This window comes from Silurus aristotelis (assembly GCF_946808225.1).
Source record: "Silurus aristotelis genome assembly, chromosome: 24".
In the NCBI taxonomy this organism is placed as follows: Eukaryota; Metazoa; Chordata; class Actinopteri; order Siluriformes; family Siluridae; genus Silurus; species Silurus aristotelis.
This window is the reverse complement of record NC_139597.1, coordinates 3,902,096-3,928,440: the sequence shown is the minus strand read 5'-3', so window position 1 is coordinate 3,928,440 and position 26,345 is coordinate 3,902,096. Positions and strand designations below refer to the sequence as shown.

General features: G+C 38.3%; 1 protein-coding gene across 3 annotated transcripts in view; it reads right to left on the bottom strand.

The window, feature by feature from the left end:
* Positions 1 to 26,345, bottom strand: part of col7a1l (collagen type VII alpha 1-like) — a 101,619-nt gene that overhangs the window by 52,748 nt on the left and 22,526 nt on the right. For 2 of the 3 annotated variants that reach the window (XM_083527919.1, XM_083527921.1), the window contains exons 12-42: positions 25,782 to 25,898; positions 24,772 to 24,918; positions 24,439 to 24,558; positions 23,291 to 23,449; positions 21,018 to 21,131; positions 18,961 to 19,110; positions 14,414 to 14,554; positions 14,105 to 14,251; positions 13,901 to 14,020; positions 12,646 to 12,792; positions 11,726 to 11,962; positions 11,164 to 11,303; positions 9,471 to 9,594; positions 9,214 to 9,357; positions 7,878 to 8,062; positions 7,689 to 7,766; positions 7,580 to 7,597; positions 7,448 to 7,474; positions 7,299 to 7,367; positions 5,732 to 5,812; positions 5,602 to 5,628; positions 4,388 to 4,432; positions 4,166 to 4,234; positions 3,942 to 4,037; positions 2,876 to 2,902; positions 2,731 to 2,784; positions 1,234 to 1,305; positions 930 to 989; positions 754 to 789; positions 633 to 677; positions 520 to 555 (exon numbers count right to left, since the gene is read on the bottom strand). In XM_083527919.1, the coding sequence (XP_083384045.1) occupies positions 520 to 555; positions 633 to 677; positions 754 to 789; positions 930 to 989; positions 1,234 to 1,305; positions 2,731 to 2,784; positions 2,876 to 2,902; positions 3,942 to 4,037; positions 4,166 to 4,234; positions 4,388 to 4,432; positions 5,602 to 5,628; positions 5,732 to 5,812; positions 7,299 to 7,367; positions 7,448 to 7,474; positions 7,580 to 7,597; positions 7,689 to 7,766; positions 7,878 to 8,062; positions 9,214 to 9,357; positions 9,471 to 9,594; positions 11,164 to 11,303; positions 11,726 to 11,962; positions 12,646 to 12,792; positions 13,901 to 14,020; positions 14,105 to 14,251; positions 14,414 to 14,554; positions 18,961 to 19,110; positions 21,018 to 21,131; positions 23,291 to 23,449; positions 24,439 to 24,558; positions 24,772 to 24,918; positions 25,782 to 25,898 (3,032 nt within the window). The remainder of the gene's footprint in view (positions 1 to 519; positions 556 to 632; positions 678 to 753; positions 790 to 929; positions 990 to 1,233; positions 1,306 to 2,730; positions 2,785 to 2,875; positions 2,903 to 3,941; positions 4,038 to 4,165; positions 4,235 to 4,387; positions 4,433 to 5,601; positions 5,629 to 5,731; positions 5,813 to 7,298; positions 7,368 to 7,447; positions 7,475 to 7,579; positions 7,598 to 7,688; positions 7,767 to 7,877; positions 8,063 to 9,213; positions 9,358 to 9,470; positions 9,595 to 11,163; positions 11,304 to 11,725; positions 11,963 to 12,645; positions 12,793 to 13,900; positions 14,021 to 14,104; positions 14,252 to 14,413; positions 14,555 to 18,960; positions 19,111 to 21,017; positions 21,132 to 23,290; positions 23,450 to 24,438; positions 24,559 to 24,771; positions 24,919 to 25,781; positions 25,899 to 26,345) is intronic. The other variant, XM_083527920.1, reaches the window with a different exon arrangement.

Sequence of the window (26,345 nt, the reverse complement as noted above, 5' to 3'; positions counted from 1 at the left end):
TATCTATCTATCTATCTATCTATCTATCTATCTATCTATCTATCTATCTATCTATCTATCTATCTATCTATCTATCTATCTATCTATCTATCTATCTATCATTTAATGGACCACTAATGTGTACATTCTTTTATTCTGTATTTCATTTTTGTGCACCATAAAAACTGTAACTTAATTTCATTCCACTCTGCGCAATGACAATAAAGAATCTGTCCGTAAACGTCCATGAAGCATGGGCAGTTTCAGATCTGTTATCACTTCTGTTACAGCAGCTATAAACAGTATTTCCTTCTTTCTTTCTCACTTTCTTGATGCTGAAAAAAATCCTGTCTTTTCCCAAAGATTTTTCGACTGTTATGACTGTGGACAGAGCATCCAAATGTCTCTGTGTGTGTACTATAAAAATGTTGCTAAATCAGAAATGATAATGTAACATTAACAGGCTTGGATAACGATTGAACATTCCTTTTAGAAAAGAAACCGACGTAAGTGAGATGAATATATCTGTCAGTGTATTACCTTGTCTCCTCGCTCCCCTTTCAAACCTCTTTTTCCCTAAACACAGAAAAGAAATATGTAAGATAAAGAATATATAAGACCCAAATTTAAGATGAAATGCACCCTGTACATACCCTGAAGCCACTCAGTCCTGTCACTCCTTGAATTCCTTGCTCACCCTGTGAACATGACGATTTTGAGTTTCTTGAATCAACTACATGTTATTTAGCATTGATTTGAAGGTTACAAGATTACCTTTGGTCCAACCTGCCCTGGGTTCCCCATATTTCCCTGCAACACGCAGAAAAGAAGTTTAGCAACACTATATATATATATATATATATATATATATATATATATATATATATATATATATATATATATATATATATACACTTTATGTGTTTGCCTAAATTGATTGCAATACAAACCTTTTCTCCTGGAGAACCCTGTACACCTTGAACACCAGGGATACCGACTCCATCTTCTCCCTACCAAAACAACCAAGAATTTACACAAACTTATGCTCCCTTTCATCCAGACAAATCCAGAATAAAAACACACCCTACGTTCTCCTGTCTAAGTTCCTCTGATGTAAAAGAAGGCATGCGCTCTTGGAAGAAAGTAATGGTCTGCTTCACAATGAAGTTAACATGAGTTTCCAGGATATTAGAATTGATCTCACATGTCATTTCAGCTCTAACAATACATCTATTCTTTAATATTTTTACTTACTCTTTCACCTTTCTGTCCAGGAAGTCCAGGATTTCCATCCACTCCTATTACTCCAGGTAACCCTGCTTGACCCTTTTCCCCCAATCAAAAATAATAATAATAATTTAAAAAAAATTAAATACCACTAAAATATTGTATCATCAATTTTTGGTTTTAACTAAATGTATGTGTTATTTTTACACCCTAAATTGGCTCAGCAGAACATACAGAACATCTACCCTATGCAGGAAATTTTATTTGATTTCATAAAATTCTTATCTGCTTTTTGAAAATCCCATTCCACATTCAGTCCTCATTTGATCATATAATATCCTCCACTCTTCTGGGAAGATTTTGGAGTGTGTTTTAGAGATTTGTGCTCATTCAGGTACTGATGTAGGAGAGGTGAGGAGGCCTGAGGTGCAGTCAGCGTTCACATTCATTATGTTCAATAGGGTTGAGGGTCAGAGCTCTATAGCAGGAGATCTTTCACTCAGGTCCATGTAAAATTCAATTCAATTCAATTCATTTTTATTTGGATAGCACTTTGAACAATGAACATTGTCTCAAAGCAGCTTTACACAGAAAATGTGGTGATTGAAAGTGAATATCTTTCTAAAAGTTCGTCCCTGATGAGCGAGCTGATGGCGACTGTGGCAAGGAAAAACTCCCCGAGATGGCATAAGGAAGAAACCTTGAGAGGAACCAGACTCAAGAGGGAAACCCATCCTCATCTGGGTTGCACCGAATGTCCATTTATAGCAGATATACGATGTTGTGGGGTACAGTGATGGTGATCAGAAGCGAAAAGAAGTCCTGTTGACATTAGCTAGAGTCTAATCCATCCTCAAAGCGCCCGTTCTTACTCCGGAATTTAATGGAACCACCCAAGGTGTTGATGAGAAACCATTCCAAGCTGCACAGAGTGGAACATATCTTCATGGAGCTGGCTTTGTGCACAGGAGCATTGTCATGCTGGAACAGGTTTGGGTCTCCCAGTTTAAGTGAGAGGAAAATGTAATGCTACCACATCCAAATACATGATACACAACTGATATATAATTGCCTCCCACTTTGTGGTAACACCTTGCAGAACAACCACATCCTGTAAGGTTGGAAAAGTTAGGTGTCCTAATACGAAGCATTTTATTCATGCATGTAATTTGTGATTTTCATGGAAAGCTTCAAGGTTTAACATTTTATACTCCTGCTTTTAATATAGGAACAATTGTAATGAAGTAACTGAAGTAAGAAGATTTTGAGGTGAAGAGCAATTTTACAGGTGTCACACAATTGTATAGAATGTCATTGGATGTGGCAGCATTTAATTTTCCCTTCATTTAAACTAGGAGGTCAAAATCCTGTTTCAGCTCCATGCTGTTCATGGTTTGGAGTGGAAGATCTCCAGTGGCCTGCTATAGACCTGGGCTCTGACCTCAACCCTATTGAACATATTTGGGATGAAACAAAGTTTTTGCATTGGAATTATAAACATATAAAAAGTATTAAAGAACGTACAGTTTCTCCAACTTCCCCCTTTTCTCCTTTGGCTCCCGGCTTCCCACGTGGACCCTAAAATAATTGTTTAAAATGAACAGGATTATATTAGTGTTTGAAAACACAAATTGTTTAATGATAGTTTATTGTTGAAAAATTCACTCACTTTAAGACCAGGCTCTCCAGTCTCACCCTGGAAAAGTAGAAAACAGGAACATGTTTCTCATTATGACCATTTATAATCATCATAAGACATAATTTTAATGCTATCTATAAAAAAATTAATAAAAAGACCCTAATCCTAGACTTTGATTAGTTTTTTTCCCCCCTAAAATAACACACAAACATTAACTCAATAATAAGAATTACACATTAATAACAAGTATGTTAGCTGATTGGATGGATTGGGTCCATATTAGCAGATAAAACAGTGAAATACAGAGATCTGGGGTCATCAAAAGCAGGGCGAGAAAACCCATACACATTCCTGAGATTTGTCCTCTTTTTCTTGACGCAATTACAGATATTTTTTTTTTTTTTTTTTTTTTTTTTACATAAACATGTGCTTCACTTATATTGCTTGCAAGAATTAATAACAAACTATAACACGCAGTTTAGAAGGTACATTCTATTTGACATTGGAAAATTCTATCACTTTTCTATTTTCTTTATTTGTTTAAAAGGCTTATTTTTTTCCTTTACAATTTTTTTATATTACATTTTGTACACACACACACACACACACACTCTTTACACACACTCCTGATTTCCAAAGATGCAGTTAATTGAGACCATAATACCAAATAATATCATAATATTCAGATTTACTAATGAACAGTGAGTTTAAGAGAGCTGAAAACAAAGAGTGACTATAAATTAATAAATAAATTATTCAAATAAATGATTACAAGTTTTTACAAATTAGTCAATAAATAAAAAAAAAAAATACAAATTATGATAAATGCTAATATTTGAGATTATTATAAGAGTATTTTGATTATATATATATATATTTGTTTTTTTTACATTTATCTTATTTTTAGTTTAGTCAACTAATTTTACTATTAATCAATTTAGTAAATTTCTCTAAATAAAAATGACATTCATTCAAGTGATTTTCACTTCTTAAAATATACATTTGAAAAGTTTCTCTAACGCAAAGATAACCAGACAGTTCCACTCATCTCTTTTATCACATCAAGACCAAACCTATTCAGGTTTAAGTCATTTACCTTTATAGAAATACCAGGAATTCCAGGTGGTCCAGGCTGCCCTGGGACTCCTGGAGGTCCTGAGACCCCTGGTACACCTGGAGGCCCCTGAGGACCCTGTTATAAAGTAAATATCAGACTATGATACATCAGCTACATCTAGCTGATCGATTATTAATATTAATAAAATGGAATTATGAAAGGAAAAGTGTAGAGACTTAAGAAATCATTTCAAATAAACGTACGGATGATCCCGGTTCTCCTTTACGTCCCGGGGTGACATCCATGCTTCCCATTACATACCCAGGTTCTCCCTGGAAAGTAGATCCAATCTCATTATCAGCTGGTGCTACATTTCCATCTCAGTTTAGGACAAATTCTTAATGTATATGTTAGCTAAAGGGTCAAGTTCTATTTTTAGTACTAGCCATCTACACTATGTTGATGTAAGTGTAAGTAAAACTTACTCTCTCCCCTCGCTGACCTTTCGGTCCTGTAACACCAGGTGGTCCCTGAAACATGCCATATGAATTGTATTTGGAGAATAAAATGGAAAACAAATACACAAACCAAATATCATAATAAACGATTCTTAATTCACACTGACTTATTAAGTACACTGACTCCAGATATGGACAAAAGTATCTGGACACCTGACTTTTCCAACCATATGTGGTTAAAACTAAACTGTTACCTCAAAGTTGGAGGCAGTTGTCTATAAGTCTTTGGATGCAGAAGCATGAACATTTTCCCTTCAGTTGTTTAAGAAGACCCATGCTGGAACAGGTTTGGGTCTTCTTGAACAACTGAAGGGAAAATGTTCATGCTTCTGTGCACAAAACCAGCTCCATGAAGATATTCTTTACATGGGTTGGAGTGGAAAATCTTAAATGAACAGCTTTCGGATGAATGTGAACGCTGACCGCACCCTCACCTCACCTACATCAATACCTGACTTTAATAACACCCTTGTGGATGAATGAACACAAATCTCCAGAAGCAAACTAACTGGGCATTTTTTAAAAAATGAATCGTCATCGGCCGATTGTGTTGCATCTGAGACACCAAACCCTGCATGTAGTTCCTGTGCTTGTGTAAGAAAAATTACTTTCCCATACCAGCAGATGGCAGTAGTGTGCTCATTCGCTAAGCTAAATAGCTAATCAAAGTTCTCTTTCTTGCCAAAGAGCTCTGCCGCTGCTCCACATGCAGAATCAGCTGTGAAAACTGACGCCATCCTACCAGAGCCAACGTTGCGGAGAAAACACAGTACAGCCAACCGGTTTTTATCATTCGTTTTCAAACTCGCCTTATATATATCACTGGTTAAATATGATGCTACATTTGGGGAGAGAATTAGAAGAATGTTTGGGAGATTTAATAACTTTTTGGAACTGTATTGTAGGTAACATGTCTTGTTTTTTAACTATATGATTTTATGAGATGAAGGAAAAAAAAATAATAAAATAGACAAAAAAAATCAGTATGGTATATCGGCCATCGGCTGCCCTGATTTCTAAACATCTGTATCAGCCAGAGAAAAGTTTTTGTGTCCACAAACTTTTGTCCATTATACCCTATATTGTTCACACCGGTGTTACCAAGTAAAGCAATGAATTATTAGATGATTGCATATGATGATGATGAAATGTGTGTGGTATAAATATGATGAGATATTTACCATCTCCCCAGGAATACCAGAAGGGCCCTGTGGAGCAATTATAAATATTACATTAACTAGTACTTCTGTAGAATTAATTTTACAGAAATCTGATGGTTCAGTTCACTCAATTGACTGGACAGTGTTTTACCCTTAGTCCAGCCGAACCAGGAGGTCCGGTTCGACCTGGTCGTCCTGGTACTCCGGGTATGCCATCCATCCCAGGAAGACCCTGAGAAGTTTATGCAGATGACATAATGTACATCAACTATCTCATTTAAATTTTACCTTTTCAATTAACTCTAATAGTTCAATTTGCTTAGATTTGTACTTGTTACAGCACGTTCCACTAATATTAGAAGTCGGTAAATACGAGCAAACAAGGATGTGAAAAAAATTTATTTGTTTCCTAAAACCTTTGATCTTTTGTTCAAAAACTCACGAAGATATTTTGCTCTCATGAATAAACAATTGCCAATGCGGCACGTTTTTTTATATAAATCTTAAAGCCACAATTGCAACCAGCCTTTTAGACAATAATTTATCCCTCCTAACCTCAGCTCTGAATCTTCTCCTAAAATGCCTGATGAGATTCGAGACTAAATTGCAAGGGATCAGAGACCATTCTCTGTTCACTCTGTACTGCACTGGACATGGTTGGAATGACAATAAAGCCTACTGTTCTTGACTCGACTCCAGATCTTTAACATTTCAAATCGTTTTCACGGTGTTTATATTTACCAGTATTATTAAAGGATGCTGTTTATACAGTATATATGATCCCAGGTCCCACTTAGCCAACAATCCTCAGCAAACACCAGGGCCTTCAAATATGGCCACCATGGACTATAATTCCCATAAGCTGCAGCACTCTTAGTCACCAAGCCTTTGACTGAAGACGTGTTTATTTATAACCCTTTCATACACACTATAAAGAGAGTTCATTCGCCCAAACGTAAAGTAACTGCTCAGTTCCCTAGCTCTACACACCTGAGCTTACCAAGACCTTCTGATTCTTATCTATGTTATGTTCCTTTGCATGTCATTTATGTTTGTTTGAAAATCACCAGACTCTTTTTTATCCATACTGTGCACTGGTTTTCCAGAGGCAAAGGTCTTTCTCAAGAGCCCAACAGTGACAGTTCAGCAGTACTAGGCCCTGAACCGCCCCAACCTTACAATCATTAACCACCGCTTCAATATAACACTTAATACAACTATAAAAGGATAAAAAGACACTGTTAGAAATCTGATCCAAAGCATGTGAGAACAAATCTTTTTTCTCCGTTGCAATTTTTTAGTTTTTAATATTTTTTTTATTCCAGAAATATTAAATCTACACAGCTTTTCCTCTGCATATGAAACACTGATTATTTATTGAAGCTCGTTTACAGTAATATATGATCTTTTAACGCCCTTTGAGAAGATTGCTAAGGCAAATTTCCTGTGCCTCCTTAAAAAATTAAATAAATAAATACAAATAATTAAATTACAGTTGGGAACAAAGTGATCGGTACCACCAGAATCACATAACAACCAATAAATCTGAAGCTAATAATAATAACCCTGATACATCGTTTAATCAAATCAAACAGTAAACAAGTTGAATCCCGTTATTAAAAAACTCTGAACATAACGAACTCGGAATAAGTTACCAATAAAGACAAAGTGTTTTTTTTTTTTTTTTTATATTACGTTTTGGTACACGGTGTACTCACCCTCTCTCCTTTCTCCCCTTTCATCTTTAAAGTGAACGGATCGTAATCGACACCGTCTACCTTGGGGCGCTGTGAAGCACATTCAAACGCACGCTATGAGATCAGAAACGTAACAAAATATCATCTTTAGAATCCTACTTCTTACGTACCAGACCGCCGTGTCCAGATCCATCCCCCTGTGAAGCGATAGGTGTATCATTATATATAAATATACAGTATGTATGTATTGTATTACATTATATACAATAGATTAATGTAACAGAACTTAGAAAAAGCTTAACCTTCTCTCCTTTTTGTCCCTGTATAAAGAAAAAAACATGAAAACCTACATTAGTTGGATTGAAATGTCTGGTTTGAAGAGTTGAATAAGTGCAGAATTAGACTTAATACCTTGCACTGGATTGGACAGGGACCCTCAGGTTTTGAAATAGATACCGGATCACTTGTTGGTATGTCCAGTTGAGCGGGCTAAATAGTGGACAAAATAATCTCATTTTTCACATCTCACGTTTTTCTGATTAACATTTCAGTTGTGTAGTGAACGAATTTGCTTTGGCTCAGTTCCCAGTGTAATGATACCTCCTGGTGCTGAAATTCAGACATCAGAGCCTCGCTGCAGATGCTGCTGATTAGCTCTCTCTCGATGGAAGGGAGATCATCGAAGTCAGCAGCGAAGAAGACGTTCTTGTAGGTGGTGGGCGAAGCTATTTTTTTCAGTTCCTCGATGTCGGCATTTGCGATTCCAATGGCCAGAATACTCACACCTGTAAAGAAAACAGAGACTTGCTGATGCGCCATATTGTTTTTTGGTTTTTCTACACAATCATTTGACATTTATTCAATTTAATGTACCTTTATTTGTAGAGCGCTTTTAAAACTGCGCATTGTCCCAAAGCACCATAAAGAGGCTAGAAATTCGGAAAGTTTAGTGCCTATCATTTTGTTCCTCAAAACGTTATCCCTTTTGAGCGAGCCAGTGGTGACTGTGGCAAGAAAAAACTCCCTGAGGTGGTAATGTATATTTATATATTCACAAGAGATGTTCAAAAAACACATACGAATCTTATTGTCAGGTATCTAATAATTGTATTCCATATAGTGTTTTTGTAGAAGACCGGCTGTCTGGCAGGCTACTTTTCCATCGCCCACCCTGTATATTTTGGATTTTCTTCCTTCTTGTCCTATTTGTGCTGTTCCCTCCCATTTCCTAAATTTGTTTGGTGTTTAACCCACCCAGGACAGCAAACAAAAATGACACCATTTAGCTACATTCAAAAGCTTATGATGGAGATGCGTTACAATGACCCCCATCGTAACCTATATATATTGTTGATGAGACATGGCCTAGCCTACCCAGGAGTCTTGAAGAATGGTGATCAGTATGGGATAGTGAACTGTAATTTGTTAATAATTGAACAAACTACAGAACCTAATTTAACAAATCAGAGCAATTTACAGTACCGTAATTTATAAACTTTACAGTTTATATGTATATGGTAGAGGGTGCATGGACAAGCGCTGGTTCACAAGTGGAGGGCGGAGCCAGACGTGCGCTGTTTCAGTGAATAAAAAGGAGAAAGACAAGAGCTAAAATTGGGTTTTGAAACACCGAAAACAGAAAAAAAATGCACGCTCGGACGCTCAATGCTCAAAAACCACCTGTTCTGTGTTTTACTTCTTAATAAGTTTATAATTCTTATATAATATACAATATAATAGATTTTCCTGTATTAATCATGTCCCTCAGTGTTTTCACCTTCCACACAGATTCTTAAATCATAACGGAAATTCCTCATCAAGCTCCAAATATATATGGTTCTTTCAGCAAAACACGCTCCATAAAATAGCCTCTGGTGGATAAAAACTTCCAGCTGGTTGAGATTTTTAATGATGACACATAGCATGTGATATTGACCTAGAACATGTGCTACTCTGGAGGGTGGTTCCACATCATCCTGGGCTTTCCCATCCGTCACCAGGATCAGCACGTGGGGAACGTTCTGCCTCATCCCCAGAGACTCCCGGAACGTTTCCCTCAGAACGTAACCGATCCCTCGACCTTCACGTGTAAAAATAACAGAACATGAAAAGCATAAACAGCATGAAGTGTCTCAGATATTACGTGGATCCTTAAAGACAAAAAAGCTTTTGTCTATGCGTGTAGGTATGTACCTGTTTTGGTGTTTCCTCCCCCGTAGTGAACCTGCCGAAGTGCTCTGAGCATGGAGGTGCGATCTCTATAAGTGTTCAGGCTGAACTCGATCCTGGGCTGATCACTGTAGTGAACCACAGCTATCTGAGCAAAAAAAAAACAGTTCAATTGAGATAATTAGTGCCAGTAAATGATTGATTATTTTTAACGCTAATTGGATCAACACAATATAAAGGGATTGTTGCATCTTTATGTCCAAACCAACAACAATTATAGTGTCTCTCCTCAATGAATTAAACAGAATTTTCTTTAACACAGAGTAAGCCTGGTCTTGAAATAACTTGCGCAGTAGATTAGATTTATCTGCATCGAGTATTGAACAGAATAACTGGACCCACTGGACAACTATTGCACCAGGGTGGACTTTAAGTTTTATATGTTTGTTCATTTAGTTGTGTAATTATGTATTTTTTGTACGTCTTGTTTCATCCAGCATTGTTAGTTTACTATAAACAGAAAAGGCCAATAAACCTGAAGGTGGTTCTTATTAGCATTATCATGATAATTACTGATCTGTTATATACTCTGTATCCCTATGTAATACTCGTACAGTCTATATTGTCTCACATTGTCTGTATTGTCTTGTATAGTCTGTTCTGTCTTGTATAGTCCAAGCTGAATGTATAGTGTTATTTATGTCTGTACTTTGAGGGTCACTAACAGCTGGAACCAAATTCCTTGTGTGTGTCAACGCACTTGTCCAATAAACCTGATTCTGAATCTGATTCTGATAATATATTTTCTATTAGTCCTAGAGCACTTAGTCAGAAGGTACTGATAAATTTTCATTAAAGCCTGCCACTAGTCTCTTCTAGAGTCTCTCATTTGTTTAATTTCCAATTTAGAGAGTATTTAAACGTATTGGATACATCATTATATGCAAAAAGAAAATTGGTCTCAACATCGATTCTCTGTCTAAAGCAAAAGATCACTTGCTTAGTTTCTTGATTAATCTCATGATTACTCTTTCTCACTTGTACTGTAAATTTACATGTATATAGAAATTAGATGAAATATACCCAATTCAATTCAGTTCACATATATTTGCATAGCGCTTTTTACAAACATAAATAAAGCTGTTATAATGTTTAAGTGCTTATATGTATGTTCTTTATAATTGTTTATCCCTGATGAGCAAGCAAGATTGTGGTGAGGAAAAAATAAAACACTAGTTTAATATAATCTGGATTGTGTCTGTAATAAATTAACCCTCAATATAATTCGTGAGTAAAGTGTACATTCTATTATTATAAAAAGAGATGTTTAAGAGAGAACCTCCAGCTTTTTGAAAGAGTCAGAGGCATCAGAGGTGTCAGGCACTGACAGGAAAACTCAGAGAGATTGGCTGAGAATGAGCGAGTAACAAATCATTGCCTACACCTATATGCAATGTTCTATTTATTATTCAGTCTGATGGTTTCACGGACATAGATGGGGATGACCATATCTAACGTAACCTGATGTGAGCTGGACTGAATTTGAGCTGGGTGCGGTTTATCCACCATCTCCGAACCCTAAACCAGGGTTGTCACTATCTGTCTGTCTGTCTGTCTGTCTGTCTGTCTGTCTGTCTGTCTGTCTGTCTGTCTGTCTGTCTGTCTGTCTGTCTGTGATATATTTAATGTTTTATTTGTTAATGCAACTCAGCCTTACCTGTGCACCTTGTGGCCCAATTACAGGGAAATATGTTACTATCCTAAACAGGAAGTCCTTCAGCTTGCCAAAGTTATTAGAACCAATGCTCCAGGACTCATCGACAAGAAACACGATGTCTGCTTTCACCCTGCCACACACTGAGACAGATTTACACTTTACAACTCAATCAGAAAATCATCTCAGACCTTACACATCACCAGTACACACAGTAAATTGACAAACTCCTTTCTGCTCAGTGATCACACAAACCCAATGCCAAAAAAAAAAACCCACAAAAAATATTTTTTTCATTCTCTACATCTCTCCAAACCATACCACCGCCCATTTTGTAAAAGTGGCATTTTTAAGTGCTCACAGTTCACTGAACATCAAAGCCCTGATCAGGAAATGGTGCAGCTGCTCTTGCACAATGACGTCTGAGGTTTTGAAATAAAAGCAACACATTATCTAAGATTCACATTGAAACACATGTTTGCATGCCCAGTAATTACATTGTTTATGTAGCTCAAAGTTCGATGTGTGTTTTGCATCAGTGAGAATCTTCATGTATAAACATTACCCGGTCCAGATGGAGGGGTGCGAGCAGAGAGAGAGGTTTGTTCTCGAGCTGCTGTGGTGAGCATGGTTATAGATTGGGACATTTTTGTGACGATCGGATTTGGGTTGGCAGCGGGTCTCTGAGTAGCGGTGGTCTTTATGGTGTTATTGATGGCTGTAGTGTTGATGCTGAAGTCTTTGTTGGATAGAACAGGGGCCGATGTGGGGGGTTGGACAGGAACGAGACGGGAGGCACCCACTGTATAATCAAACGTGAAGAAACATGTCAGAGGTTCACATTTAGTGTCATATACAGAATATAAAGATTTATGTAGCATTACATTTTCCTTTCACTTGAACTAGGAGACCCAAACCTGTTCCAGCATGACAATGCCCCTGTGCACAAAGCCAGCTCCATGAAGATATGTTTTACATTGGTTGGATTTAAAGATCTCCTGCTTTAGAGTTCTGACCTTCAACCCTACTGAACACCTTTGGGATCAATGTAAACACTGACTGCACCCCAAGGCCTCTTAACCTCACATACACCAGTACCTAACGTTACTTTATTTTACCAGCACAAATCTGGAGAAGACTCCAAAATATAGTGGAACATCTTCCCAGAAGAGTGGCGGTTATAACAGCAGATGGGTACAAAATGTGGAATGTTTAAAAAGATACATATACCAATCTTATGCTCAGAAACTTTTTCTGATACAGTGTAGATATGGATATTTTCTCTAGAAACTAATAAACCTTAAAAATAATTATAGGTACATAACTGACCATCACCACAACTACTTAAATTACATTAAAGATACACCCAAATATGCTTCAAACTCTTAATTTAAAAGAAGTAGAAATGTTAGAAATGAGAAATGCTAAGACTTATCCAGTTCAAACGTTATTATTTTAAAACCTTTAACCGTCATCAGCTCTTACCAATGCGTTTGGTAATGGTTGTGACAGGACCCTCTACCTCTCCATAAAGGGGCCGAATGGTGAAGATGTAGGTTCTTCCGTACTGCAGGTTTTTTATCTTAAATGAGGAGAATCCAGGGCCCAGTATTTCAGTAGTACTCTCAAGCTCTGCAGGAGTCAACCATATAGACAACCATTTCATTAGCAAAAACCATAAAAGACTGGAGGATACCTATGTGAAAACGTGCAACTCCACAGTAAGTTCAGACTCAAACCCGGACAGTGACACTACATGCTACACTCACCACCGTACACCATGCTTTCGCTAGGCAACTATGTAAATATACAACCTTTATTTAGTTTTATTTCATAAATATAAACTTTGCATACCAGTACCCATTATTCAGAATTATGATACCGCATTTTTTATGTATGTCAAGATTTTAATAACAAAATAATTACAATTATTGGTCTAATTATTGGTCTGTTGTTCTTTTTGCTTTTTATACCTATTCTAAATTTTTCCTTTTTTTTCACTGCAAAAGTCATTTCTTTCGTGTTTTGGATGCTGTGAAAGCTAATTTCCATCACCAACTCGACCCCATACAGCAAACGGCTTGAAGGTTTGAACCTGTTTGAACTTTTCCTGTCTTTCACAAGACTAAATAAAGAAACTATATTAACACTTTAAAGAGAAATATTTAAATAAACTAACTAGACACACAAAAAAAAAAAATTATATATATATATATATATATATATATATATATATATATATATATATATATATATATATATATATATATATATATATACTCTTACAATAATGTACTGTATCTAACTCAGTAAGAACACATCATTCAGTACATGCTTCCTTGCCTGATGCTTTAATGAAAAACAGCTCACCAATGACCAGGATGTAACATGTACCTGAATGCTAAAGGCTGAACCACAGCAGTTCAACATGTTCTCCCTGTGTGCTTCCTCACATTCTTTAGTCCACCAACATATCAAAAACATGCTAGTAGGTGGACTGGTTATTCCCCTAGGTGGGAATCAGTGTGTGAATATGTGTGTGCAAGTGCCCTGAGATGAATTTCAGATCTATCGCATCCCTGACCTGAACAAAGTGCTTACTGAAGATGTTCACTGGAATGTAAACCTTGCTGTAAAAACTTGCTGTAATTCTGTGACTGATTTCTGAGAGTAAAACACTACAAATTTCACACGGATGTCTAATCATATAGTAAAACTAGCAGTAATCCAGAGATCAGACCTGATATGTGTCTCCAGGACAGAAGATACCCTGAAACTCCTGCAACTCTGGTCCAGTTGAGTGCAGTGCTATCATCAGTGATGTTCAGAGCACTGAAACCGTTCACTTTAGGAAGGTCCACTGTAACACAAAACCAAAGTAAAGATTAAAGAAGATACTAAACCTTCATAAATGTCATTCTCTTTTTAAAAAAAATTGACTCACAAGTCCGTGCCGTGACTGTTGCAGAACTTCCTTCGCGATCCCTTACTAATGATGAGACCTGGATCTTGTAAGCAGAGCTGGCTGGCAGTCCGGTGATGGTGTATGATGTGATGGATGATGAAACTGTTGCACTCTTCTTTTCTCCACCTGGGAAAATGAGGGCAAGTAATAAGCGGTAAAAACAGGCTACACACACGAAAGTGCAAAAGAAGACAACATTCAAACAGTTGACAGTCAAAGATCTGCCAGCCTTGGGATTTGAACTCACTACCTGCTAAGTATGAGTCAAAAATCTTTGTAAGTGCCTACCGTTAAATGGTGTCCAGCTGATTTTGTAGCCAGTAACTCCGGGCGTGTTCCTCCAGGAAATGCTGAAAGAGTTCACTCCAATATCAACCACCTTCAATTCCTTTACTGTCTCAATCTGCTCTGAATCAATCGAAGAAGCTGCTGAAACACAGAAAAACATCTTAAATTTATTCGTTTATTTACGCCCAGTTTTCCAATTCCTGGATCCTGTTCATTCCAGACATCTTTATCCCAAATAAAAGATCTCCTCCTGGTGGATCCCCAGACAGCCAAATATAAGACATAATTTCTCCTACAGATCTGGGGTCTACTCTAAAGTCTCACTGCAGTCACACAGGTGTGGTGTTCCTTCACAAGGTTGTGGTGTTCCTTTACACTTACAAAGAAATGTACAGTCTAGAATTTCTATGGTAGGTTTCTCTGCTGTGGGTACAGCAATACTTCAGCACATGAATGGGTCCATGCACTGCAGAATCTCGGATGAGAACCTTCTGGCTTCATCCAGAACACTGAAGATGGGTTATGGATGGGTCTTCCAGCATGACAATGACCAAAAACATACAGCCAAGTCAACAATCTGATGGTCTTGTAGCCTATTTCAACCTTGCGCAGGTCTACAATCTCGTCCCTGACATCCTTAGACAGGTCTTAGGTCTCACCCAGGGTTCTGGAGAGGTTTGAATGAAAACGGTTGATTCTGTGATGGGGGTCTTTTATACACATCATGTGTTGATATTAGGAGCACTTCCCTAAAGGGACATGACTAATTTGAGTGTGTGGGATTTTTGTCTCTCTCTGTTAGAATAAAACTACCTTGAAAATTCTAGAATGTTGATTTGTAAGGGGGTAAACTCACAAAATCAGCAGGGGATCAAAATCATTATTTCCCCCACTGTATATCCATTTAAGATGTCCGAACCTACTGATTTAGAGGTACAGGAGCTCTATTTCAAGAACTGTTGAAAATCTCAACTTTTTGTGGAGAGTAAGTCTAGTAAACTCCTATTATTTCCACCAGCTAGAATGGTCGACCGTTGATAACACACTTTAGAACACATTAGGTCTGAGTTAACTCTGGTGCTTGGACTCATAACACCTTTGCTTGGCTCCAAATACCTATAATTTCATTTTTTATTTGACCTTAAATGCACAAGTCAATTTTCACCACTGTGAGGAAAAATTACCTGAAAAAAAATAACGAGTACCTGATGTACTGATTTAGACACTGGGTTGAACCATTAGGCTTTAGGTTTAGGTTAAGGCTTAGGTTCAGTGCTTAATAAGTGGAATTATTGGTGTAAAGAAATGACTAATCTATAGAATGATTCATAATTCCCATTATAAACCCTTACTATCAGACAATCAGAATAAACTTACTAAATCTCGAATTGACTTCTGAGTTCTACAGCTACATTAGATGAACAAAAGCATCGGGGAACCATGTTGTTCTTCTCCAAAAAGTTGAAGGTACACAATTGCATAATTTTTTGGAAGCAGTAGTATTAAATGCCGCATCCTAACCACTAGACCACCAGGAAACCTTCCCATCACTTGAACTAAGAGACCTGAACCTGTTCCAGCATAACAATGCACAAATCCAGCTTCATGAAGATATGGTTTAAATAAATTGGAGTGGGAGATCTCCTGCTATAAAGCTCTGACCCTTTTATTGTACAACATTTTTTAGAAAGAATGTGAACGCTGACTGCGCCCCCAGGCCTCCTCACCTCACCTACATCAGTGCATGACTTTACTAAAAACCTTTTGGCTGATTGAGCACAAATCTCAACAAAATCTAGTGGAACATCTTCCCAGAATAGTGAAGCTAATTATACATGGAGAATGGAGATAGAATGTAGAATGACACGCCCCAAAATCACCTATTTTACCTTATGGTTATGAGTCCGCCAACCTTCGTCCATATAGTTTTCACAAAGCACTGAGTTTACAAGTTCTTATTGAATGTAAAACAACAATTTTAAAGAAGTTTTTTTTTTTCGTTTTCTTTTTAAGTATAGCAACATCCCCCGTCTCATCCGGTTCGGCTAAAAATAATGCTGGAGAGAGTTCTAATAATGGACTTAACAGCAAGTCAACAGCATGCGTCTGTTTTTAAAAATAAAAGAAAAAAAAAAAGATAGAAAGAAAGAAAGAAAGAAAAAATCCGGTCCACACAAAGTTATTCTGAATAAATGTGTTGTCGGGGTAGGGGAGGGGGGAGGAGGGGAGCGGATCTCACAAATAAATTGTCTTGTTAAAAAATACCGCAGCATAGATGCGACTAAAAATGTCTTGAATCGCCTGCTTCGCTTTTTTTTCCCCAGTGTGCAGCACATCCAACACATCAGCATAGGATGAGATGATAACAGTAATGCTGACAGACGTCCCACACACACACACACACCACACAAACACACACACACACACACACACACAGAAACACACAGAGCGTACAAAAGTTAAAATACATGCTGCCATAGACAGCTGCAGCTTGAACTTGCCGACTAAAAATACAGGAGCTGTCGATCAATCAGGGCATTTCTATGGAAACGGCAGGCGGAACATGTCCTGGTCCATCCTGTCTTCATGTGTGTGAGACCCCACAATTAACTGATCAGCTATTTCCTCTTATGGCTTTGTTAAGTAAGAGCTGTCACCCAGTCATTTATCGTTCACTGATGCGTGCAAAAGTGATATGCATCCTGATATGCCAAGACGTCTTCCAGTGTACTACAGTACCTACAATACGGTATGGATGGAGGTTTAATACGTGCACCTTCACCCTCAATACAGACCACAAGCACAACCTGTAGAACATCTACAATACTTGATAAACCGGTATTAAATAATAAGCCGAAAAGTTTTGAGACTAGTTATGTAACACGCCAACCGATGCCAGCAAAAGGCTGCATGCACAGTCACAGGGAGCACCAACCTTCATGGGTCAGTGTGCAAACAACACTATCTCACTTCCGCACCCACCCTACTCGCCAGATTTGGCTCCTACATACTTCGCCCTTTTCCCAAAGATGAAGATCCGCCCGTTTTTTACACCATTGCAGAGATCCGGCGCGAATCGCAAAAGTTGCTTGACACTCTTCGAAAAGAAGACTTCCAGGACACATTCCGGAAGTGGCAGGAACCACGGCTGAGTGACTGCATACTTGAGGCTGTCTAGGAAAACCCATCATGTATCGCTGTGGGTGGATTGTGGCTTAAAACCTGTCAGGGCCAGGACTCAAATCAGGCTAAGTGGCATGCAAGTCAAAGTTGGAAACAGATGTGTGTGTGTTAACCCAACTGCAGAAACAGATTCTGCATGGTTTGAATTTATATTATTATTATTATTATTATTATTATTATTATTATCATCAGAGTCCAAGGACAGTAAAAGAGGTAAAAACCATAGAAAGAAAACAGGCATCTACAAATACTAAAAGGGAAGGCGGAAAAAAGATTCTCAGTGCAGTACCCTTAAAATATAAAGGTCAAATAAATACAATGGATAGTTACAAACAGGAGTGTGATTCACAAGGAGACCTAATATAAAAAGCTGGACATATAAAAAAATCACAAAAAGATACAGAGACAACAGAGAACTTAAATATACACTGGGGGGAAAAGGACACAGGTGGGAGGAATTACCCTTAACGAGCACAGAGAAACACAACATGGGGGCATCTAGTAGACAAAAGACAAGATAACAGTCTGAAAGCAGACAAAAACAACTGCACCATGATGTAATGTGGCTAGTATGTAATTTGACGATTCAATGCTAACAGAGGTCAAATTTAGCATGTTTGGCAGCTAGGAGCGATTTTCTGGCACGGTGAAAGTCCAGGTTTTGATATGATCGTCATAAATAAAAAAAAATTCGTTCCATAATATTTCAGAATCATCAGCATTTTGCAATATATTTCTTTGGGAAAATGTACCGTTGCCCGGTTTTTTCTTCCGAGCACCAAATGTAACTGTAAAAAACATGAAAGGTATAATGGAAAAAAAGAATGAAACACTTTGTGACATACTGGGGTTAATAAGTAAACCAAACTTGTAACACCTTCGTCATCATCTAGAGGAGAGATGATTTTTGTTTCACTTTGTATTTTAAAAGCCACTTGAATTGCATTGAGTGTATTGGTTTTTATATACAGTAATTGTCCCATTCCACATTTAATCCCCATTTGCTGTTTAAAAACCTTCAGTCTTCTGGGAAAATGTTCCTTTAGATTGTGTGGAGATTAGTGCTCATTCGCATACAAGAGCTTTAGTAAAGTCAGGAACACATGTAGGTGAGGTGAGGAGACCTGGGGTGCTGTTCACATTCATACCAAAAAAGGGTAAAAGGTTTAAGCTCTATAGCAGGCCAATTAAGATTCTCCACTCCAATCCATATAAACAATAATACAAATGGGGAAATTCAATGCTACACAATAGAGTGCCTCAAAATTTTGTGTGAGGTAGAACTACATACAGCTGGCAAAGTCAGGTGTGCTAATACTTTTGTCCATGTAGTGTATTTGTAATGGGTTTTTTTTGGTCAGTACCTGTAAGCTGTGTGAGAGAGATTTCTGGCCCCTCCATGTTTCCGTACAGGGCATGGATGCTGATGGTGTACAATGTGTTTGACTGGAGGCCTGTGATGCTGTGCTGTAAAACACTGTGGTCCACATACCGGCTTTGTGGATTTACTCCTTCTGAAAGAGAGAGGTGGAAAAAAGAAACACCATCACACCATCATTTTCGGGGGGGAATATTTTCATATATCTCAACTGAGAATGTGACTGTCATAGGATGTGGATGTACATACACTCATATACTGTCCACTTTATTAGGAACAGCGGCACACTTGCAAACTTGCCGTTTTTACAGATTTTATTTCATGCATTTTGATTTCGTGAACCTCAGAACTCACTTTGCAAACTTGATTTGTTTCGTAGCCCATTGCTCAAGGTTTACCTTTAATGCATTTCAGCCCACCATATTTGCAAAAAAAAGTGATTATTTGAGTTACTCGAAACTTCCTGACCTCTTTCCCCTGATCTCTCTTATCAAAAAGAAAGAAAATAAAAGGAAAAATTGGTTTTTACTTGTCACAAGTACATTACAGTACAGTGAAATTCTTTCTTGACATATGTTAGAAATTATGTTATAAACCTGGGGTCAAAGCAAAGGGTCAACCATAATACAGCACTCCTTGAGAGGGTTGAGGGCCTTGCTCAGGGGCCCAAGAGTGTCAGCTTGGCAATACTGGGGCTTGAACCCCGAAACTTCAGATCAGTGTTAAGGGTAAAAATCACAGATCATCATCATGAGCATCAGCATATCAAAGTCGCAGAGATGTTTGATGGGAATAAACATATATATATATAAATATATACAGTGGAACCCGGTTATCTCGCCCTCGGTTAACTCGACAACCCTATTAAGTCTACGTTTTTGAAGTGGAATCGCCAAATTCTCGCTTTTTCTAAGCATCTTTTTATCGGTTATGTCGACTGTTTTATATCGCCGAACCCTGATATCTCGAGCACAAGGGGGGAAAAATTTGCCATTTAACGTCGGTTATCTCGCGCTGTGCAGCCGCAGAAGAACTCGCGGAAGTGGCGGAAAAATCAAACCTTACAGCTGCTACAGGTGTTGTATTGTATACTGGTGAATCTCTGCTGTTAGTTAGTGCACATATGACTTTTGTTGTTAAATGTTATGCGATGAACGGGAGCCGAAACCCGCGCTGGGTAGAAGTGCCGGTGGGAAGACACGTACCGGGATACGCATGCGCGATAACAACGACCGCCGTGAACCAACATATAGCAACAATAACGGACGGTGAGCGTGTGGAAGTTTAAATAGGAGCTGGTGATGATGATAAACGAGCACCATATGTGCGCGATTGAAGCCGGGAGCTTCAGAGAAAGCGGCCGAGAAAACACCTGACACGCTGAAGGGGGCCGAAGGGGGCGTGGCAGGTGGATTCCTGACAGATAAACATGTACTGTATGTATTTTTATAACATGCCTTCATCAAACAAATCGCGGCAACGCTGTTGTGTAAAAAAAAAACCTTCAGAAACACGTGCATGCACATTCTCATTTATTAACGCACATCATGTGCATAAAGAAATTTCAAGCACGTTAATATACTGCCCCCATTTAGATTTTCGTTTATCTCGATCATCGGTTACCTCGATGCTTTTTTGCGACCCCCTAGGACATCGACATAACCGGGTTCCACTGTATGTGTGTATATATATATACAGTACAGACCAAAAGTTTGGACACACCTTCTCATTCAAAGAGTTTTCTTTATTTTCATGACTATGAAAATTGTAGATTCACACTGAAGGCATCAAAACTATGAATTAACACATGTGGAATTATATACATAACAAAAAATTGAACTGAAAATATGTCATATTGTAGGTTCTATAAAGTAGGCATCAAGAGAATGCCAAGAGTGTGCAAAGCAAAAGTTGGCTACTTTGAAGAACCTACAATATGAAAACTCTTTGAATGAGAAGGTGTCCCCAAACTTTTGGTCTGTACTGTATATATATATATATTTATATGAATAAAGTGGTGCAGATAAGAGTTTCTGGGTTCACCTGATCTCCAGGTCAGTTTATACTCGGTGGCTCCTACAATAGCGCTCCACTCCACATTTATAGAGGAACTGGTGTAAGATATCACCTTGAAATTAGACACATAGCCAAGGGGAGCTGCGGACAATCAGAAACACAGAGCAGAGACATGAGGTTATAATTTCTGCATTATTTCCGTATTACAGGGAGGTTTTTTTTCGTAGATTAGACTGTAACATGATCTAGAAAATGTATATAAACACTATCATTAACATTTAACACCAATCTTTACAGTAACAGCACATAGAAAAATGTTTTGTGTCTGCTTTCTTATTGTTTATGGAAGAAGTCATCGGTTTTGAATTGCCTTTTTATGTCACTATGCTTTGTTAAGTTTCTCATTATTAAAAAGTGTATGATTATAAACTGTGGTATAAGCAGAAGAACACCTGTTATGTAATGTAGATGTGGAATTAAATTTCCCCTTCACTTGAACTAGGAGACTCAAACCTGTGTACTCCAGCATGACGATGCGCCTGTGCACAAAGCAACCTCCATGAAGATATGCTTTACATGGGATGGAGTGGAAGATCTCCTGTTATTGAACCTTTATCCTATTAAACACCCTTTTTTGGGACGAATGTAAACGCTGACTGCAGCCCAGGCCTTCTTCCTTCACCTACATCAGTACAAATCTCCACAAAATCTAGTGTCTTCACAGAAGAGTGGAGGTTATCATAACAGCAACTGTGACCAAATGGTGGAATGGGAGTTCTAGAAAGCACATACCAATCTTTTGGTTAGGTGTCCACAAACTTTTGTCTGGTGAGTGTATATAGTGGTGTTAGCAATAAGAAATAGTTTGTAAACACTTATTTCATGCGATATACTGAATGTTATTAAGCGTAAGGATTGATGTAATATTTAAAAAAAGACCGAAAATGGAAGATTTTGGGAAACAAACAACAAAATAACAATATACCAAAAACTATAAATATTGCCTGCTTTTTTACACAGCTGCATCTTTCTGTTCTGTTGCCAGAGTAAATACACCCTGCTCTGTGTGTGTGTGTGTGTGTGTGTGTGTGTGTGTGTGTGTGTGTGTGTGTGTGTGTGTGTGTGTGTGTGTGTGTGTGTGCACATGTGAAGACCTTTTTTTTTCATCTCGTCAACTTTAAGCTGTTTCCGGTTGTGAGTCAGGCTACCAAATTTAGCTTTGTGTCATAATGGTGGCCTAAAAACATTCATTTCATGCCTGAAAGAAATCCCAGTAGCTTATTCCTGCTAAGAGCAAACATGTCCACCACTTCTGTAAGAACTGTTATTGCTCTCCGTCTGCCTTTATTCTTTTTTTTCTTGATTCTTTTTTGTTGGTTACCGAACTGGCGACAAAAACGTTTGGATGCGTCATGGATCTTGGTTTTTGGAACTAAAATCTTTGTTATAATTATAGGAACTTATGGAGAATAGAATAAAATGGAAATAGAAATATATAGAAAATGATTTGTTTGGCATCTGGGTTTCGTAGCTTTTGTAGATTATTAAGCTGTAAACTTTTGATTTGATCCGAGAGCCATCATAAGCAGTGCTGGACAGTAATGAAGTACTTAAGTACTTTTTAACGTATCTGTACTTTACTGCAGTGTTTCCATTTTGGGAGACTTTTACTGTAACTTCACTACATTTCGAAGTCAAATATCTGACTTTTTACTCAACTACGTTTCGCAATATCAGTAGTTCGTTTTTATTTTATGAGGATAAAAACGTAACCGCTCATTGTCTCTTTTTTCTTCTTTTTGTATTTATACATTGTGTTGTGTATATTGTCAGGGGACCATTGGCCACGCCTCCCCTCGGCTCTCAGCACACCCGATCTACAGTTCATTCTGGCGATCATCCCTGGATACCTGTGTTCCGTAATATACCCGTTTTCCTGTACATGCTGCTTCCTAGCTTCTGTTTGTTTCCCAAGCCTAATAAACGTCCTATTCGTATTCTGGTTTCCGACTCTGGATCGATCTCTCTCTCTCCCTCTCTCTCTCTCTCTCTCTCTCTCTCTCTCTCTCTCTCTCTATCTATCTATCTATCTATCTATCTATCTATCTATCTATCTATCTATCTATCTATCTATCTATCTATCTATCTATCTATATTATTTTATGCTAATTGTTCTCATGATAATGTTCTTCTCCACAACATGTGTGTGTGTGTGTGTGTGTGTGTGTGTGTGTGTGTGTGTGTGTGTGTGTGTGTGTGTGTCTGTGTGTAAATATACAATTTATGGAATGCTGACGTACACGTTCTGAACGTCGCGGTGATTCCGGGTCCCACCACGGAGCCGAACAGGACATAAAGGGAAACCACATACTCGGTGTCATGGACAAGATTTTTCAGTAAATACTCTGTAATGCTTTTGTTCAGAGCCAGCTGCCTGGGTCGATCTCGTCCGGTAAATTCTGTAACACACACACACACACACACACACACACACACACTGATTATCTTTTTATCATGGCACCTGTTTGTGTGTGGGAAATATTAGGCAACAAGTGAACATTTTGTTCTCAAAGTTGACGTGTCAAAAGCAGGAAAAAGGGGTGAGGGTAAAGATTTGAGTGAGTTTGACCAGGGCATAATTGTGACATCTAGATGACTGGGTCAGAGCATCTCCAAAACTGCAGCTCTTGTGGGATGTTCCTGGTCTGCAGTGGTCAGTATCTATCAAAAGTGCTCCAGAGAAGGAACAGTGGTGATCTGGGGACAAGGTCGTGGGCGGCCGAGGTTCATTGATGCATGTGGAGAGTCGAAGGCTGGTCCGTTCCAACAGATGAGCTCCTGTAGCTTAAATTGCTGAAGATGTGATCGATGTAAATGCTCAATGTGTCAGGACTGTTTTAACAGCAACAGTGGAACCAACACAATATTAGGCAGGTGGTCATAATGGGTGGTCATAATGTTATGCTGATCGACTGAGAGAAAAACCTGGTGTTTCAGGATGGTCATTAAAAAAAAGTAAAACGTAAAAAATCTCAATTCTACTTCATTTCTCTCTTCAGTGATTTAAACTCATCTGTGTGTCAGCTCCATAAGCTGTGGGTCATCTTGCTTCACTTCACGCAGAGTCCATAGGTTGCTTGTTTCATGTGCAGCATAAAAGCACATCAGCCTCCTTTCAAAGCCTCTGCTTTCAGAGAGCTGACATCCGGCTCATACTTTCTTCCTGTCCCTGCATTATGTATATACAGTATATGTGTGTGTGTGTGTGTGTGTGTGTGTGTGTGTGTGTGTGTGTGTGTGTGTGTGTGTGTGTGTGTGTGTGTGTGTGTGTGTGTAGGCACATACAAAGCTTTTTCACAGCATGAGTCATTGAACTTGTGTCACAAACAGAGTGTGTGTGTGTGTGTGTGTGTGTGTGTGTGTGTGTGTGTGTGTGTTTGTGTGTTACCTGCAGTAGGACCCCAGGCCAACCTGTAGCCTGTGGCTCCTGAAACATCGTTCCATGAAATCAAAGCGCTGCTTGTGCTCACCGCCGTGGCCCTCAGAGTCTGTACAGCACTGCTCTCCACTGACACACACACACACACACACACACACACACACACACACACACACACACACACACACACACACACACACCTTGCAATCCCAAAACTCTTTTTCAAGGAACAAATTTGGAGGTAACCCACGAAGTAATGAACATGGTCTCAGGCTCGATCCACCATTTCATGCTGATTATTAACATCTAAGATTGTGTTTTTAGTTATCAGTTATGTCTCACATGTCTTGGCTTTGGTGGACGTCAACGGTCCTTCTATATCCACAAACACAGGGTTGATGCTGATAGTGTACTCCGTTCCAGCGTGAAGACCCTGCACCATGTAGAACTTATAGTTTCCTGCAAGGTTGACGCTCTCAATGTGGCCCTCTGGAAACACACGGTAAAAAAGTAGTTGCGCGATCAAGGTCCATAACTGATGCGATTCGCATGTCGATGCGGATCAAATGATACGATACGTTAACAATACAATATTGAAAAAATATGATGCTATGGTTCAGATCATTTTGTTATTTCTTTGTTTCAGACCGACAGCAAATCATCCACCTACTCAAGCGCCTTCTGACTTCTATCGCATGGCCTCTTTCACAAACACGCCGTTGTAGTGCAAAAAAAAAAAAAAGATGAAATAAAAGATGTTCTTTGCTATTTTTGTCTACAGGAAGCCGCAGCTCTACTTCTGTTATGTTCATCTGTATTCTATATGATTTTCCGTAGTGTTGGGATACGTCATATTCCCGTATCAGCTCCGGCACTGCTCTTAAGAAGGCGCTCGAGGAGCAGATTAGCGAGGAGAAATCGATTTACATCTCATATATTGGTCACAAATTATTGGTCAGTTTCTAAATAATGAAAGTATAGAACATTTAATAATAATTATATATAAATTAATCATTTGATGCAATTATGTAAAAAAAAAACCAAAAAAAAAACTAATTTATCCAATTTATCCATTGCATAACATCATTTATGCCCATATTTTTAGAATACACATGCACATACAATCTGGCAGTACACAAGTTTGTTTTTGATACAAAAAAAGTTCAAAAAGTTGGTTATTGAACTCAAATCCGACCATCACAGTCTCCAAATTTGAAATGTTTCATATTGTGCAAAAAAAAAAAAAAGCAGAATCCAAAATCCTGCACAAGTGTCTCCAAGCTTGTTAGAAGTAAGGACAAGGACCAGTGTTTTATTTTTGTTTTAACCATGCATGAACATTATGCTTGTACCTGAAGATGCCCAGGTGAGTCTGTAACCTGAGGCTCCTCTCACCGAGAGCCAGCGAGCCTGCACAGTGTCTGTAGTGGCGTTTTCCACCAACAACTGCTGAACAGGGACCAGCTTCACTGCAACACACCAAAAGTGAGTCATTTTTGGCATAATTTATATTCATATATTCATCTGTTATAGTTAATGCATTATCGAGGCCTGAAGGCTTCTCCGACTTTTCTGCATGGTCTCAGTTACATGGTACTGGTTAATAAAGACTAGCAAATGTTTGTGTTTGTCAATTTGCTACATGTCTTGTTTTGCTAAGAGCAGGGATGTGGAGCACTCATGTCATGGAAATATTAGTAACATGCATTCGCAATGTATAATCACATATAATCTGTAGATCTTGTAGATTGATTTATTTATATTTTTTTGAAGGTTACAAACATCCTGCTTGCTGTTAAGATCAGTGTAACTTCAATATTGCATTGAGCTGGAATCCATAACCACTTTTCAATGAACCATGCCAAAGCAGAACTAAATTGAGCATAAGTGTATGTTATATTAAATGCACCAGGATT